This window comes from Sugiyamaella lignohabitans, chromosome A (genome assembly GCF_001640025.1).
Source record: "Sugiyamaella lignohabitans strain CBS 10342 chromosome A, complete sequence".
NCBI classification, from domain to species: domain Eukaryota; kingdom Fungi; phylum Ascomycota; class Dipodascomycetes; order Dipodascales; family Trichomonascaceae; genus Sugiyamaella; species Sugiyamaella lignohabitans.
In genome coordinates, this window is record NC_031672.1 from 1368954 (window position 1) to 1386887 (window position 17934).

General features: G+C 43.7%; 5 protein-coding genes across 5 annotated transcripts; 4 read left to right on the forward strand and 1 right to left on the reverse strand.

Annotated features, from left to right (window-relative positions):
* Positions 1-5120: 5120 nt before the first annotated feature.
* On the forward strand, positions 5121-5471 carry REV3 (Rev3p; the record flags this gene model as incomplete). The annotated part of the gene is made up of 1 exon (XM_018881324.1): positions 5121-5471. One exon carries the CDS (start codon positions 5121-5123, stop codon positions 5469-5471), a length of 351 nt encoding a protein of 116 aa, XP_018734664.1.
* A 110-nt stretch (positions 5472-5581) lies between these two features.
* Positions 5582-9745, forward strand: REV3 (Rev3p; the record flags this gene model as incomplete). The annotated part of the gene is made up of 1 exon (XM_018881334.1): positions 5582-9745. One exon carries the CDS (start codon positions 5582-5584, stop codon positions 9743-9745), a length of 4164 nt encoding a protein of 1387 aa, XP_018734665.1.
* A 117-nt stretch (positions 9746-9862) lies between these two features.
* Positions 9863-11572, reverse strand: MLH3 (mismatch repair protein MLH3; the record flags this gene model as incomplete). Its single annotated transcript, XM_018881345.1, has 1 exon — positions 9863-11572. One exon carries the CDS (start codon positions 11570-11572, stop codon positions 9863-9865), a length of 1710 nt encoding a protein of 569 aa, XP_018734666.1.
* Positions 11573-15546: 3974 nt separating this feature from the next.
* RPL21B (ribosomal 60S subunit protein L21B) lies at positions 15547-15870 on the forward strand (the record flags this gene model as incomplete). The annotated part of the gene is made up of 1 exon (XM_018881356.1): positions 15547-15870. The coding sequence occupies one exon, from the start codon at positions 15547-15549 to the stop codon at positions 15868-15870; it is 324 nt and encodes a 107-aa protein (XP_018734667.1).
* Positions 15871-16772: 902 nt separating this feature from the next.
* Positions 16773-17918, forward strand: RIM2 (Rim2p; the record flags this gene model as incomplete). The annotated part of the gene is made up of 1 exon (XM_018881368.1): positions 16773-17918. The coding sequence occupies one exon, from the start codon at positions 16773-16775 to the stop codon at positions 17916-17918; it is 1146 nt and encodes a 381-aa protein (XP_018734668.1).
* Between the last annotated feature and the right edge of the window lie 16 nt (positions 17919-17934).

Here is a 17934-nt window from a genome sequence, read left to right on the forward strand (position 1 = left end):
AGTCATGGTTTCGACTTTAAATATCAAATAATTAGAGAGGGCTGTGTAAAGATTTAGTTTAAGTTGGCCACCGTGAATTGCATCTCCTATATCGATCTACATTGTGTCTTGCGATCTTCTACAGTGAAGATCATAGCTTACTTTAGAAGTGCCAAAACCCGATGACTAAGAAAGGGGCCAAAATTACCTAAGCGAAAACATTACATCACTTTACATTGGTCACAAAAAGCAAATCCGGAAATGGGAATGCAGATTTAAGTTGCATGTCATGTATCTTCCTGCTGATAAGTTTCCTAATCAAAATTAATTCTGCTGTGAAAAAACTTTTAAAACCTCTTTGGCATCGTATTTTGGAGCCACGCTACGATTTTCCACCAAGATCGTACAGGCACAGGGCACATAAAGTGGGCAGTGTTTTCGACCTCGAGACCCGGTAGGGTACAGACCGTTTTGAACCAACAGTCCCGGTCCCTACCCCAGAAAGCACCAGGTGGTGCCACACGGCCTCCGGCGGCTGGGGCTCCGCTCCAGACCCCCGCTGCTCCTCTTGCTGTGCTCGAACCGTTCGTCCCTCTTCCCCTGTAATCTCCTGCGAAGCAGGAGCTACGGGGTCTGGGGCAGAGCCCCAGCCGCCGGAGGCACATCCACCAGCGGAGCTCTCAGGCTACTAAGGAATCGGCATGTTCTCCGAATGTGACCCTGTCGCCATTCAAGCTTTGCCGATAGAGATGTGTACCTGAAGATCCTGACTTGGCTTGCTTGGCTCGGATAGACTGCAGTTAGCTTAACGGCATTATAAGCGAAACGTTGGTTGAATACCAGATTCGGCGGGTGCTGCTGAGCTCTGGAAACCTTAATGGGATACAATAAATATACTGCTTCATTAAATCTATATCATACCTAATTATTCCACTTAGTGCCCGAGCTGAGCTCTTCGTCGAAAACTTCGTGATGACTAGCGAACGACGATGACGCCTTCGTTCCGTAATGAAGATACTCAACTAATGTGCTGGCTACACTGTAAATGATCACAATAATGAACTCCATAAGTACCAACATGACAAGATGCAGTTTCCAGTTTCCATTATAGATACTGAATTTGTGATACGCCTGGAAATCCGATGTCACACTGAACGCACTTGCAATAGAATAGCTGATTCGGACAATATAGAACGGTGCGGCCAAGAATACTGTCCAGAGATAAATGTTGAAATCACTGTCATAAGCAATTCCAGCCAGGCCAGTTACACAGCATAAGGCAAAGAGTAGAATGCCGATGTAAGAAACAAGGTAGAGGAGAGGAGCTGCTTTAATAAGTGAATAGGCGGCATTGGAATCTCCGCTGGAAAGGTAGGCAAACCCCACTGACGACAGCACAGACGCTACAATAATAATTATTCGCACCAGTCGGCTGAATTTACGGCCAACCGATACACTGTAATCGGGTGTAGCTGAGCGGTATCTGGATCGGTGGTTAGTTCTGGTTCGGGGGTGGTGCCTCCGGCGGCTGGGGCTCCGCCCCCAGACCCCGTAGCTCCTGCTTCGCAGGAGATTCTAAACTTTATGGCACCTGTGATAGGGAAATCGCAGATGGAAAATGGGTGACAGTGTACTTACCCTCGTTTGAGCAGACCGAAACACGCAATCTGCAAGGGAGCTAGTGCTACTGTAGACAGAACATTGCCCGCAATTGTGACTCCGAGATTTGGTGCATGACCGTTACTGACATTGACAGCAACTGACAATAAAAGACATGTTCCAACTAACTTCATGAGTGAGAAGGTCAACATGGGAATCCATGAAGCAAACACTTTCTTTCCTCTGGCAAAGAGGATCACCGCTGAGAAAATGAAAGAGAAGAAGTAGAAGACAATTTCTGCCACGTAGATCTCGCTGGTATTAGTCCAATGCATGATGAATGTGTTAATGCTGTGATGTTTTGGTTATGTCTCTTATATTTTTATCCTGACTCGTTGTCAATTGATCTGAAATTATTGGCTTCATCTGGAGGAACTCATCTGTATTTATAAGAAGTATAGATTATGCTTGACCACAGAGAAAGGAGTCCTGCTCTTAGCTCAAAGAGCTTTTTGAACGCTAGTCTTTCTATGTCTCTTAGCTTCAACCACCAAATATTTTCCTGGAGACGCATTCCGCTACTTCGTCACTAAAAGTATAGTGGTTGCCCCCTAAATGACCGAAATAGAGGTACATGTCGTAGATCCGTAAACTAGAACCCATGGGCCAATCCCATATGTAGCGCATACTGGTCGATTAACTAATCTGTTAGTCAATTCCGACATTAACAAAACCCAGTAATTAATATTTGCAGTTAGTGTGATCCAGATGCTTGCTTCTCCATTTTACGTTTTTGTCTATTCTGATCTCAATGAATAAGAGAAGTGTAAGATACCAATTTTTCAAGTCTTGGCTGACGGTTGAATAATATGCACCGAAGGTTTTCTGCTGAAGAACAAATATAAACTCACATATGTGCACAGATCAGCCCACCCAATGAATGATGTCATGTACATATCTGCCAATGTTCATGCCGTATGCCGCATGCTGCAAACCCTTGTGGAACAGGAAACAGGAGTTAGGTCATGCCAAACATGGCTTATGTCCGAAATAAGTCTAGTATACAGCGGGTAAAATGGAGATACAAGTTTCAGACAAAGGTCGGAATCCGTGGGATATTGGCACGCCTGCCTTAGTTCGGAATATTCACATGTCCTAGTCTGGCCAACAGCAGCTAAATGCCAGCTTAGCACCTGCTCACTGGATTGTTACTATTTTTTAACAAAGCTTAACAAGCTTCAACGGTGGTGCTTAACAGCTGCTTAACAGGTTCTAAACGGGTACTAGACTGTCGTCATTACCATATTTATTGCATGAGAAGAATAATATTAACAAAAATAAATAATATGCTTAGTAGATAAACATAACCAGTCTGTCGTACATACCCCTATATTCGAATTAGAATGGGTAATCATAGGAGCAATAGAAGTAGTACTGACAGAGATGAAGTATGGGTCCCAGTATCAATGCTGTAATCGACTGTGAGTAGAGTCTTCAGAGAAATCATTCAATGCGTCTTCTAGCGCCGATTTGCTGATACTAGCTTCAGATAGATCTGTGAAACTGGATGAACTAGCATTTCCTGGCCAATCTACTGCTGGTGAGTATTTTGTAGGTAAATTAACCGGTAGAAATGCTTCTCCGTCGTCTTCTTCTTCGCTATCTTGTTTAGCATCAAAACCGTAAAGATCGTCTTCATCGGAAAAATCATCGTGGGTCTTCCGATAAAAATGCGAGCTAGTCATTTGTGGTGGAGGTGCTTGCGAATTAGAAGGGATATTGCGCGACATTGATAAGAGTCTGCGTTCACTACTCAAGAAAGAATCGGAGGGAGAAACTTCTGGTGAGCTTAATCTACTAAACAAATCGGTTCCTGCAGACGGCAGACGGATATTATTTTTTGGTTTTTGTGAAACCCCTGTCCTGCTTGTCATATCCCCTCCACCGGGTCTATAAGCCATAGCTCCGAGTCCAGTTGAGTTTATATTCGAACTAATTTCAGGGTGATGGCCATGAGTCTGAGTCTGAGTATTTGTATGGCTACGACTGTCTCCGCTTCCACTGCCACTACCACTTCCACCACTTGTAATGCCCAGATCAACTCCACTGCCTGTTCCACTCCCCGCACCGCTACCACTGCCGCTTCCAATCAGGGGTGACTTCTTCTGATACCCGCTGGATCTCCCAAGTTTAATTGTCCCGTTAGCACTATTCCGGCGCTGCTCAGATCCTCGACGACCCGTTATCGTCACTGTTGAACCTCCTGTCGGCTTTCGATGTGCCTGATCTGGTCCTACGGTAGTTAATATCTCCACCCTGCTCTTATCTCCCCGTATATCCAGATTTCTCCATTTGTACTAGCCTAAAAACAACCTCCTAGAACATTCCTCTCCCCAATTGTCCGCTTTTTTAACGTACCTGACTTTCCTTTAACCGTTACCCGATGCATTTGGGCCTTGACCTGCTCCAATTCAAGCTCATACAGCCATGCAGCCTGCTGTAAAATAAACGCTACTTTCACATCAAACATCCTCGCTCTAAGCTTGTTAGACAATTCTTCTGCCAGAATGCCTCCGGCGGCTGGGGCTGCGCCCCAGACCCCACTGCTCCTCTCGCTTCGCTCGAGTCGGTGCTCCGGGCTGCTAGGGCATGATTTCGTCGTCACACATACAATCCATCCCCTACAATTGTTAGTTCAAATGTCTCAGAATTATTTTATCCAGTCCCCTTCGTAATTAGCCACAGAAGGGGCACTTTTCACTTACAATCAATCTCCGACCGGTTTGGGGCACTATACAGCTGTTCCCACAGAGCCTGCTGTTTGGCTGCATTCCATTCCGCCTGCCATTGACGTTAGATTCGAGTTAAGCTGGCCATATTTCAAGCTCGTGAGGCTCACAGATAAATCAGCCCAACCGTAGACGTAACGACTCGAGCGAAGCGAGAGGAGCAACGGGGTCTGGGGCAGAGCCCCAGCCGCCGGAGGCACATTAATAATCACTTACCGGGCCCGGATCCTCGAACCCGTCTCTTGGGAAGGGGAATCTGAGGTAGACAACCACTCGCCGGCTGTCGTCGAGCCCTTTTGAAGCGGGGGAAGGGTATTTGGTGCCCCTTTCTCCACTCATGTCGTGATTTGTAGTGGGATTAAGTCTCAGGAAGCTGCATTCTCATGATTCTAATAGATAAGGTCACGTGATGGATCGCGAATAGTTAGAGATTTAGTCCTGGTAAGATAATTGTGGTGTTTTTTTCAGAAGTAATTATCAGTTGTTCAATTGTCATGGAATTGGATTTCTGGTCAAGGCTAGAGCTCGTTGTTTTCAAGTGAAGTAAAGTGCACGAAATAAGCGGTGGTTTTATCATGGACTTGCATGTTCAAGATTGCTGCTGAATTCCTGTTAGTAACCAATCGTGATTTTGATCCAGCTTCAGTGGCAATTGCTGATTATTAAAAGTGGTATTATCGGATTGGACTTCTAACCATGTGTGATTATATTGAATGATGAAGAGGAACTGTATAAACGTAAAAGTGGCGAGCAATGGTGACTGGGTCGGAACAAGAGTCGAAAGAGTCTTCTGGACCGATTGGCGACAGTGAGAATGGCAGCTATAGAAACTCGTCTTCCAGAGGAACGAGCTCGCTGAGCACGTCGTATATGGCGATTCAAGTTAACAACATTGACTGCTATCAGAAAGCACCCAGTTCGCTTGATATGGATAAATACACGGACATGCGATCTGATATAACGCTACCGCAGGTTCCTGTGATACGGATATTTGGAACCACTTCAACCGGTTATAACACACTTGTTCATGTCCATGGAGTTTTCCCGTACTTTTATATTCGCTACAAGGGTGGAACGAACCCAGAACAAGGTGAGTACAGATAAGGACTAGTTGATAGAATCAGACTCAGTTCCACGGGGAAGAGTGGCGATTACTAACGTATGGTCTAGTGGAAGAACATATTGCCTGGTTATATGTGGCAATTAACTCTGCCATGTGTAGTGCCTACCGAAGAGATCCTAACAACCCTAATAATGTGTTTGTGGCGAATATTGTTCTTTGCAAAGGCGTACCGTTCTACGGTTACCATGTAGGATGGTCACCATACTTGAAAATATATTTGTTGAATCCGTCTCATGTTACAAAATGTGCTGATTTGCTACGTACTGGTGCGATTCAGGGCATCCCCATGCAACCTTATGAATCACATATCCCACACACATTGCAGTTTTTGGCAGATTTCAATTTGTATGGGTGTGGATGGATGAGAATATCGGATGCGTGGTTTCGAGGACCATTACCAGATGAGTTCTCTATTCAGAGTCCAGAAGGTAGAGGACTCGACATTAATAGCAGGATGCTCAGTAGAAATCATTTTTCAAGATTCTCATTTTCGGAGCTCGAGATTGATATTACTGCTGATTTTATTGAAAATCGCCATGATTTAATGCAGCACAATATTCATGCAGATTTTGAAAGCGAACGAAAAATGTCTTTACCCAAAGATTATAAACATCTTATTAGTATGAGAGAGCTATGGAGAGAGGACTACGCAAAACGTCATGCTGCAGGCAATCTCTCCTATAAGCCGCCGCCTGATATTACACGTACTGGAGAAGAGCTAGCTTGGTCAAGACTTGAGGAGTTGGAACGTGACCTGGATGAACGGATAATTAGCGCAACGAAAGGAAAACCAGTACCGAAGTTGGAAACATTTGTAGACAAAGTTGAGTTTGATTCTTATATTCCTACTGCATTTGAAATTGTGGATTACATGTTCAGGAGAAAGCCTAAGCAGGTGAATATTGAGCCTGTAATAAGAGATGAAGGAAATGCTAATCATATCGATGAAGCTGACGGTCAGACTCTTGATGATAAGGGATCAGATACAGATGAAGCCGAAGATGAGGATATTGAGGATCCAAATGCTTTAGCAAATGAGGAAAAAATTGAGAGGGTGCCACAACTATCATTGAAAAGGTTATCTCAAGATAATAGCTTCTCGCTTTCTCAGAAGAAATCTAAGCTCTCGAGACGAGATACTACCGATTCATCGTTCTCCTACTTTTCAGAAGATTTCAATGCTGCTGTTAGAAAATCATCATTAGTGCTCTTGTCGCAAGGCGACTACCCTAGTGTCAGCTCTCATGGAGCTTCAAGATTGGAGTCCATTTTGGAGAAATTTCATATAAAGAGTGCTCTTGGTCTTTGCGTATCTGCACCCAATAGATCAGAAGTTGCTTCAACTATGGAAGAGCTGGGTGAACCTTCAGTTATATATAAAGAACCATATTTCAGTAAACTGGAAGATGTACCTGAGGGCCCATTCGTGCATGCTGGTGTTGAATTTCGTCTGAAATCTGACCACGTGAGTGATTTGCCAGAATTCGATTTCTCTGACCAGACATCCTTTAGTCCGATTGAATATCACCTGAGTAGTTACCAGCAGTTCCACTACCGTCCCAAAAGAACGGTTCAATATTTACCTCTACCTCCATCAAGACAGCAAGTTGAAGACTGGACAAAAGCATCACCAACTTCCACGGCCAAAAGGGAAAAGGCTAGAAAACCAGGTGCAGATAAACCCCAATTTCTTTCTCAGATCAACGGGCCAACTCAATGGAACCCTTACGGATACAAGTTTGCGTCCCAGAAGAAGACAAGCCAGATTAGAAAACACATTAGTGACCGTGAAATGTCAGTTCTCGTGGTTGAAGTACATGTTAATACCAGGCCAGGAAAGCTGCCGAATCCTCAGCATGATCCTGTTAGTATGATATTTTGGGGCTTTAAAAACAGTTTTGCTGATGAATTAGATCCTAAAAAGTCTGCATCTGGCGTGCTTGCTTATGGGGATGACAGTTTGTATGACCAATTGGAATCTATTGGCAGCTCTAAACATGCTCTAGTACAAGTTGTTGATACTGAGTTAGAGCTGATCAATACGTTCGTTAGATTGGTTAGGTATTATGACCCGGATATTTTAAGTGGTTATGAGATCCACAACTCATCTTTAGGATACATAATCGAACGGGGACGTGAAAATTTCTCTGGTTACGATTTGTGTGTGGAGCTATCAAGAGTACAATCAAACACAAACACTAAATTCAACGACCGATGGGGTTATACGCAAGCTTCGGCAATTAGGGTTACTGGCCGTCATATGTTGAATATATGGCGAGTAATTCGTCACGAGCTGAATCTACTCCAGTATACAATTGAAAATGTTGTATTTCACACTCTACATGATAGGATCCCTCATTACAACCATGATGACTTGACTAAATGGACTCAATCGGGGCTAATTGCTTACTTGGAAATTGTCGTCAACTATTATCTCTCCAGGGTAGAGTATGATATCAAGATTATAGATGACCAACATCTAATAACGAGGAATAGTGAACAGGCTAGACTCTTGGGAATCGATTTTTACTCTGTGCTGTCAAGAGGCTCACAGTACAAGGTTGAGTCATCTATGACTAGATTGGCCAAAAAGGAGAACTTTATTATGATATCACCTAGCAAGAAACAGGTTGGCCAACAGAATGCTTTGGAGCATATTCCTCTTGTCATGGAACCTTTGTCTGGTTACTATACAAGCCCGGTTCTTGTGCTTGATTTCCAGTCCTTGTATCCATCTATTGTGATTGCCTATAACTATTGTTATTCTACCTGTCTTGGTAGGGTAAAATTTTGGAGAGGTCGTAACAAACTGGGTGTGATCGATCTGGATGTCGATTCTAAGCTTCTAGATGTATTGAAAGATGATTTGACTATTGCTCCGAACGGATTAATATTTGTCAAGGAAATACGTCGAAAGTCATTATTGGCCAAAATGCTGTCGGAAATTTTGGACACACGAGTCATGGTCAAAGCCGGAATGAAACTCGATCAAGAACCAGGTTTTCAGAATATGATGAATAACCGGCAGTTGGCTCTGAAGTTGATTGCAAATGTAACATATGGTTATACATCGGCAACATATTCTGGACGGATGCCCTGTGCGGAGATTGCTGATAGTATAGTTCTCAGTGCGAGAGAAATACTGGAGAATACTATTCGGATCATAGGTGAGACTACCAAATGGGGAGCTGAAGTTGTATATGGAGACACGGATAGTATCTTCGTTCATCTTCCTGGAAAATCTAAGGACCAAGCATTTGAGATTGGAAACGACATTGCGAATTATATTACAAGTATCAATCCGTCTCCCATCAAACTCAAGTTTGAAAAGGTGTATATGGGGAGTGTTCTATTGACGAAGAAACGATACGTGGGGTATATGTATGAAACACCTGATCAGAAAGTACCTGTGTTTGATGCTAAAGGTATAGAGACGGTCCGAAGAGACGGTACACCAGCAGAACAGAAGATCGAAGAAAAGGCACTTCGACTGCTATTTGAGACATCTGATTTATCAAAAGTAAAAGAATTCCTGCATCAGCAATGGCGAAAGATTATGACTGGTAACATTTCGGTTCAAGATTTTTGTTTTGCGAAAGAAGTACGAATGGGTACTTACAAGGAGGGCGGGACTCTGCCACCAGGAGCAGCAGTTAGTGCCAAAAAGATGGAGAAAGATGAAAGAGCAGAACCTCAATATCGTGAGAGAGTCCCTTATGTCGTCATTAGCGGACCACCTGGGTCTCGACTAGTCGACCGATGTGTGTCACCAGATGAACTGGTGAACAATGCGAACTACTATCTTGATTCTGATTATTATATCAAGAAAAACCTGATCCCTCCGTTAGAGCGTATTTTTAATATCTTGGGAGCCAATGTTCAATCGTGGTATGACCAAATGCCTAAAGTTATAAGATTCCAGCCTATTAAAGGGAAAGGAGAGAATTTGCGAAACTATATCAAATCTGCCTCGTGTATTATCTGCAAGGACAAGCAAACTAATGATGGTATATGCAGTGAGTGTCGAGAAGATCCTGCTGGTTCGATGCTGATACTTCAAAAAAGAATAAAATACAGTGAGGAAAAAGTTTTGGAGCTAGAAGCAATATGTAGAAATTGCTCTGGTATTAGTCCTGTCATGGAAGTCCGATGTGATTCTGGGGACTGCCCTATTTATTACTCGAGAAAAAGAGCTATAGCTAAGTTCGATGCTGTGGTCTCAGAAGATATGAGCTTGTTAGATTTAAATTGGTAATGATTAATGACGTTAAATGAATTTATGAAACTATAATAAATAATAAATAAATATTCCATTACTGAATTAATAGACAAGAGTAATAAATAAATAAATCCTCTCTGATTAGCGTGTTCGTTAGATGGACATCAGAGGAACGGTAGTCGGCCTACCATGTGCACATTGGAAAGGAAAGTAGCATAGGGAAAGGTCGCGAATCAAGAGTTTGCATTCAGAAAGTGAAAGTTTGTCGCCAAACTTCACAGCAGAACGACAGGCAGTCATGTTTAACAAATCAAAAATAACCACCGGACAGCATCTAGACAGTATTGGCCATGCGACAGATTCACTATTCATATCACTAACTTTGTGAGTACTATAGCTTTGCGGTATCCATATAGCCTTGGATACTTTCCCATAGAACAAATCTCGTGCATGACTAACTACAAGTTTGTAAACAAAGCTGGCGTCTTCAAATTTGCTCTCCACAAGCAATGGCAAGTGTGACACTGCAACACTACGACTAGCAGACGATATCTCGTATTTGACACCCCATTGCTCAAATATTAGTCTGTAATCTGCGAGAAGGGTCAAGTCGTCGTTTGATAGACCCTCTATTCTGATAGGAGCCTTCACAGCCACTGCTTCATGCTGACTCTTAAAAGTACTAGTCATTAGTTTTTCCAGTATAACACGTTCGTCCGCGGCATGTTGGTCAACTAAAGCGAGGACTGGATACTCACTCGTGGCTCTCATTTTCACCATGATGAATTTGTCGTCAACTTGTGCAATAACTTCACAATTCTCTATATCTTCTTTAACAAGCTTTTGAGACGATGATTCTTGTGAAAAAGAAGAGAAGTATTTTGAGGTTTCTGATGAAAGTGATGGAATCTCTGGTTCACTGACTTTTGTGGCTTCAATCCCAGCGGACTCTTGTAAATGCTCGTTGAAATCAAAGCTGCCGCTTCCAGAATTCTCTTTATCATGCGCCTGTGACTCTCCGGATTCTCCTTTCTGTTTACCTTTCTGTTTCTTCGATACTCTCATATCAATCTTTCGGTTATTTTCAGACGCCCTTTTCGTCAGTAACCTCTCGCCTTTCAGTTTATATCCTCTTGCAATCAAACACTCAGAGACAGCCGTCACCAATACTTTTTTCAGAATATTTCTAGCATCAGCATTGAAATCTTCAATTTCTGGGTTATAATGTAATGCTTTAATTGACAGGATAAACGGACTTTTTGAATTCTGCTTCCCCCTCCTGGACCGCTCTCCACAACAATAATCGCTTGCCTGAAGAAGAGTATCTACTTCTTGACACAGTTTCGAGCTGCTTTCTAGTCTTTTTCCATTTATAAGAATATGTTGGAAAGTTGTTGGTGCTGCTGGGACAAGTTGTCTACTAATAATCCCATATACAGCCAAATCACCAGAGTCGTCAACATAGTCAATGCGATCCCATTGAGCAACAGCACTGTTGTGCATGGCTCGCAAAACAGCTACTTCTCTAGGTATATAGCCACTAGTACCTTCTACCACACTGGTAATTGATAAAATCGACGTTAAATTGGCAGGATTCGCGATGTTGAAAACCTCGGTCAAACTGGTCTTGTTGTGTTGATATACGGTGAAACTGACGTCGGGGAATTGGACCAGCAGTGGCACAAGCTGAAATTTAAGTTCTTGCACATGAGTATTCCAGTTATTACTCAACATTACCTTTCTCCTTACGGGCATAGAATCAAACAGATCTGACACTGACACAAACGTGCCATGGCGGGCCAGTCTCATAATCTTGTTACCCATTACAGCTTTGAAATTGCGCTTTTTGTTTTTGTGTACCATGATCTGATAAGCACTTGCACCTGCACACTTTGATTCTATCTCGAGCAACGACGACTCGGCTATGGCTGCCAGTGCCAAGCCCCTGTATCCAAATACAGCTCTCGTGCTTCCATACTTTGAGGTATCTAATCCGTATCTGTTAGTATACTTTCAATAAGGCTTTATCCTCAGAATTGAGTCTCAGAAGCAGAAAAACTTGTATACAACCTCACCGCCACAACCAGAGTGTAGTAGTAACCTAAAGTCAGCGGCCGATTTGCACTGCCGAGTCAAAACTAATTCACTTACGATTCTGTTTGGCCACATTGATCATATCGTGTACAGGTATACCATGTCCATTATCACTAACACTGAAATTCAGCAGCTTTGGATCCAGAGTGACAGCAACTTTTGTGGCCCTTGCATCGAGGCTGTTCTTCACCAATTCAACGACACATTTTGTGAAGCTCGGAGCCTCGATTTGTAAAGAAAACTTGACTGCCACATCGCGAGCCAGTTTCTGGATCCTCGGCGTCGCCAGCTCTTTGTTATTGACAACCAGGTCCATCTTCCCTCCGGCAAACCACACTCACTTCACTACTATCAACCAGCCATCTGTGACCTACAATGTCACAGCCTGATCTGTACCGATTAATAAATTGAAATGTCCACCCTTACCCTAATCAATCTGCATGCTCTATCTTATCTTATCAGCCATGCAAACCAAGACCCTGAACCCTTCCTCCAAATCCCCAAAATCCTGCTCATCCTCCCCACAAAACGACTCCAGCGAAGCGAGAGGAGTAGCGGGGTCTGGGGCGGAGCCCCAGCCGCCGGAGGCGACGCGCACCGGGCCAGACCTGCTTCCGGCGGCTGGGGCTCCGCCCCAGACCCCGCTGCTCCTCTCGCTTCGCTCGAGTCGTTACGCAGGGACACGGTCAGGCTTATTATTTACGGAGAGTGTGAAAAGGAGAGCCTGGTAGTATGGTTTGTCACGTGAGCGTTTGGTTGTTAGGTGTGAAATAATTACCTATTTAGGAAATATGTACGGGCTTTTCACAGTCACTGTGCTGCACACGCAACATGCGCCGACTCACATTGTCAAATTGTTCACGCTTCACCAAAAGCACGATACACAATATCAAGTTCTCCTGTAGGAATTCGAAGCTTCTCTCGACAAAACACAGTTTCGCCAGTCCAACATGGTTTGTACGTATTAATTTGAGAGAGTGAGAGTTTGTAGAACGTGGATACAACGGGAATCAAGACAGCATTGCAAGAATGGTTTTATCATTTATCAACGAATAGCGAGGACGAGCTCCGAAATATGGATATTGAACGACAGGCTACGACACGATAATAGTGGGTCGAGCTTTAAATACGACGAGAGTTTGAGACTCTGATGGGAGTCTTGATGTTTATTTCTTGTTTATTGGAAACTGAAAACTGATTTGAATCTCGATTTGAACGTTAAGTTTGTATGAGGGATCAGATATCGACCAAAAGCGTACTATCGACAGATTGGAATTTTAAAGATAACATGAATAGACAACTACAATGGTCAGTAGTTGGTTTACATTGTCTCAGCAAATTTATGAAATCTAGACGACTATGACGATAAAACTATTTTTGATAATGCTAATGCTCGCGATGATTCGAAAAGTATCCACTAACCTAGTTACCCACTCATGAAAGTGAAAAAAAACATAAACTAACAAATATGCAGCCGCCCCAAGAAGATACTCCAAGACTTACTCAGTCCCTAAGCGAGCTTACGACTCCGCCCGTTTGGACGCCGAGCTCAAGCTCGACGGTGAATACGGTCTTAAGAACAAGAGAGAAATCTACAGAATTGCTCTTCAACTTTCTAAGATTCGTCGTGCCGCCCGTGACCTTTTGACCCGTGATGAGAAGGACCCCAAGCGTCTTTTCGAGGGTAACGCCCTTATCAGACGTCTTGTGCGTGTCGGTGTCCTCAGTGAAGACAAGATGAAGCTCGATTACGTCTTGGCTCTCCGTATCGAAGATTTCTTGGAGAGACGTCTCCAAACCCAAGTTTTCAAGCTTGGTCTTGCCAAGTCTATCCACCACGCTCGTGTCCTCATTTCTCAAAGACACATCCGTGTTGGTAAGCAAATCGTCAACGTTCCTTCATTCCTTGTCCGTCTTGACTCTCAAAAGCATATCGATTTCGCCCTTAACTCTCCTTACGGTGGTGGCCGTCCTGGTCGTGTTAAGAGAAGAAACCAAGGCAAGGCTTCTGAGGAGGCTGCTGCCGAGGAGGACGAAGAGTAAACATTTTACTTAACACAAAAATAATTTAGTAGAAATGTCTTTTCTGTAAAAAATATATATGAGATCACCCTGATTTGCAAGGAAGTTCAAGCTCCGCTTAGCATTCGTTTATGACTGTTAGATTGAAGTGGGATTTAAAAGATATAGATTTCAAAGTTCTATAGTTTGATAAATTTAGGAGCTTGGATTGAATAGTAGTGGAGGCTCTGAAGTGAGTTGAATGCCGGGTAACAATTAAATGGAATGCAATGTTGGTAAAATGCAATGTTAGAATTCCAATGCTGGTAGATGAAATGCAATGTTAAAATAGGAAGTTCAAGTCCAGAAAATCAAGATAAAATCAACTGTTGGACCATGAGCTGTTAGAATTGAATGTCAATCAATAGAATTAGCCAATTGCATTTATATCGAAACGAAGTCCAGTATTTCTAGTTTATTCACAGGTTTTGGCACAATCGCGAGGATAACTTCAGCGATGGTGATCCCCGTTTTAGTCATGTCGATCGTTTCATTTACCCCAGTCAAAACAACCTTCCCGGACAGCTATAATCCTAGAAATAACTTTTAATGACTCCAATCACCATATAGTTTTAATAAATCTTTCGATATTTTCAATTAGTTAGAAATATATGAAGTTATGTCCTTGTGAAAACTGTCCGACCCCGTTTAACAGATATTATTTTTCAGTTGCCAAAATCTATTCTAGCAGACCCTAAACTGGCTCAACCACCCAACCCAATCATCCCGGGTCCTCGACGCCCGACTCGAGCGAAGCGAGAGGAGCCACGGGGTCTGGGGCGAAGCCCCAGCCGCCGGAGGCACCGTGGACCCTGATGGACACTCAGGGTCTATAGGGTTCGGGTATTTGCGTGCCCTAGATTAATTACCTAAATAGGAAAGTGGTACAAAGAGTGGACTCATATTTACACTGAAAAATTCAAACCGACTCTTTTCTTGCATCGTCACCCGCCGTGCTACAGCCTGCAACTGAGCCATAGTACTGTTGACCTTCGATTTGGATTTTCTACTTCACATCACCTAACGAAATAATCAAGCATCAAAAATGGGTAAAAGGTAAGCCCATACGCGATGACTGGACACGAGTTGAGTAATGAACGAGGCAATGAAGAATATATCAGAGAATTTTGGGTTCGATAGCGTCTGTCAACGAAGTATACTCGACGTCAAAGGCCTCACGAACTAGTACAAAGTTTGGTCGACAAAATAGTCTTAATCACTATTCAGTAATTTCGATAAAGAAAATGGGTTTCTGTTTATTCGAGCGTCGTTTCTCACATTAAAGCTCTTTTTCAACAATGTTCGAGGTTCATTCAACGTCAGTGAGAAATGTATTTGAAAATCTGAAGAATTTGTGTCCAATATAGGCACTTAGAATACGACATCCGACAAGTCAATAGTGACTTCACCACACTCTACCACTTTGTATCCCTCGTTTTATTTCCCATTTTTCTCAACTTTTTTTCTTGTTCGTTCATTATTCAGTTTACTCGCCAGTCTAAACCACCTACACACCAACACCATACTAACAAAATAACAGTCGCGGTTACAGATCTGGCACTCGTTACGCCTTCTCTCGTGACTTCAAGAAGCACGGAACTATCCCTCTTTCCATCTACTTGAAGACCTACAAGGTCGGTGATATCGTTGACATCAAGGCCAATGGTGCCATCCAAAAGGGTATGCCCCACAAGTTCTACCACGGTAAGACCGGTATTGTCTACAACATCACCAAGTCTTCTGTCGGTGTCATTGTCCAAAAGGTCGTTGGTAACAGATACATTGAGAAGCGTGTCAACCTCCGTGTTGAGCACGTCAAGCACTCCAAGTGCAGACAAGAGTTCCTCAACAGAGTCAAGGAGAACGCTGCCAAGAAGATCGAGGCCAGAGAGAAGGGTGAGCGTGTTGAGCTCAAGAGACAACCCGCCAAGCCAAGAGATGCCCGCACCATCAGCTTGACTGCTCCCGAGACCATCGCTCCTGTTGCTTACGAGACTTTCATTTAAACGATTCCATGTTTATAATCAAAATAAAATATCCCTAAAATGTGTACTGATAACCTCTGATTTCTGTTTTGTGGTCTGCCTCCGGCGGCTGGGGCTCTGCCCCAGACCCCGCTGCTCCTCTCGCTTCGCCCGAGTCGGGCGTCTGGGTCTCTACGTTTTACGGTTTAACTCCTGGCGAGCTAGCACTGGATCCTCTACGCCCGACTCGAGCGAAGCGAGAGGAGCAGCGGGGTCTGGGGCGGAGCCCCAGCCGCCGGAGGCAGGAAGGGTCCGATGGACAGGGTCCTGGCGCAGGGGCTCTGCATGGTGCAACGGTGGTGCGTGAGGCTGGAAAGTTTCAAAAAAAATTGTGGCTTGCATATCAGGAAGTGAGGCAAACTGGTATATTTCAGGCTATTATTTATTTCAACTGTGAGTGGATCAGAATTTATTTTTTCCTGTCTTTGAACAGTTTTGAATCGAAAAAGGCAGGCTGTTGGTTCGCGGAGTTGGTTTTAGAAACTCTGTGATTTAAAGTTAGATTTTCTCAGCTGCTGGAAGATACAGGTGTGGAGCGATTAAGTCTGCAGTTGAGAGCACTTGGTACTGGGACTTGTCTGTTGAAGGCGCAAAAGTTTATTCAAAAGTTTTGGGTTTGATATCGGAAACGGAAAGTCAGTGGTAGATAAGGGACTGTTCGTTTTGTTGTTTTTCGAGCTGTGTGGTTTTTGGTTTTATTCTTTCGTTTTGTAATTAGGATCACCTCATCTGAATCTTTGATAAAGAGAGTGGTAGTGGTAGTGGTGTTTATGAGCTGATCTGTGCGATTTAGTATCATAAGAGATCCATAGATTCAATCGGATTGGTAGCTGTATTACCACTAGGACGAAAAAAGTTTGAAAAAAGGTTTAAAAAGAGCGAATATGAGCATGAAAGACTCGCACTCGGCACATCCTGCCGCCAGTGCGATAAATGCGGTTCACCGTCTGAATACCCCACCAGTAGTAGAGGATATGACGAGCGATGAGAACAGTTCGTCTATTCCGGTTGTGCCAACACTTCCCCGACAAAAACACAGGAAGGTAGAAACCGCTAAAGTGAGTCCATGGCTGCATTTCTTCGCCGGTGGTGCTGGTGGTATGGCTGGTGCATTATTTACAAGTCCTCTGGATGTCGTAAAAACCCGTCTTCAGAGTGATTTATACGGATCTCAGTATGGATCCGGTGGGTTAAAAGCTTCAGGACGGTCACTGGGTCCTATAGGAAGAGCATCTCGTCATGTGTACGAGACATTTCATATCATCAAATCTGTATATCAAGTCGAGGGAGCTCGGTCTCTATTCAAAGGTCTAGGACCTAATTTAGTGGGTGTGATTCCTGCTAGATCCATTAATTTCTTCACCTATGGACTTGGAAAGGACTTTATTTCGACCACTTTTAACAATGGAAAAGAGGAGACCTGGGTGCATCTGGGAGCAGCTGCCACTGCTGGTATTGTCACCTCGACCTGTACAAATCCCATCTGGCTTGTCAAGACAAGACTCCAGCTTGACAAGGCCACAAAAGCATCTGGAGAACGCCAATACAAAAATAGTTGGGACTGTATAGTCAAAGTCGTCAAGCACGAGGGTATCGCTGGCTTATATAGAGGTCTATCTGCCTCATATCTAGGTGTAGTAGAATCCTCGCTACAATGGGTTTTGTATGAGCAAATGAAGGGATTTATCCGTCGAAGAGAACAGCATAGAATCGACCAAGGTGTACCATCGACCCGTTGGGACTCGTTTCTGGAATGGAGTGCCACGTCTGGTGCTGCCGGTGCTGCCAAGTTCATGGCCTCACTAATGACTTATCCACACGAGGTCGTTCGAACAAGACTCCGACAGGCTCCAATGCAAGACGGCAAGCCCAAATATAAGGGACTCATCAATTGTTTCCGCATCATCATCAAAGAAGAGGGCTTCCTGTCCATGTACGGAGGTCTGACACCCCATCTGCTCCGTACCGTGCCCAACAGCATCATCATGTTCGGCACCTGGGAGCTCATTGTCCGCTTCTTTTCAAAATAACAAGGTTCCTCCGGGA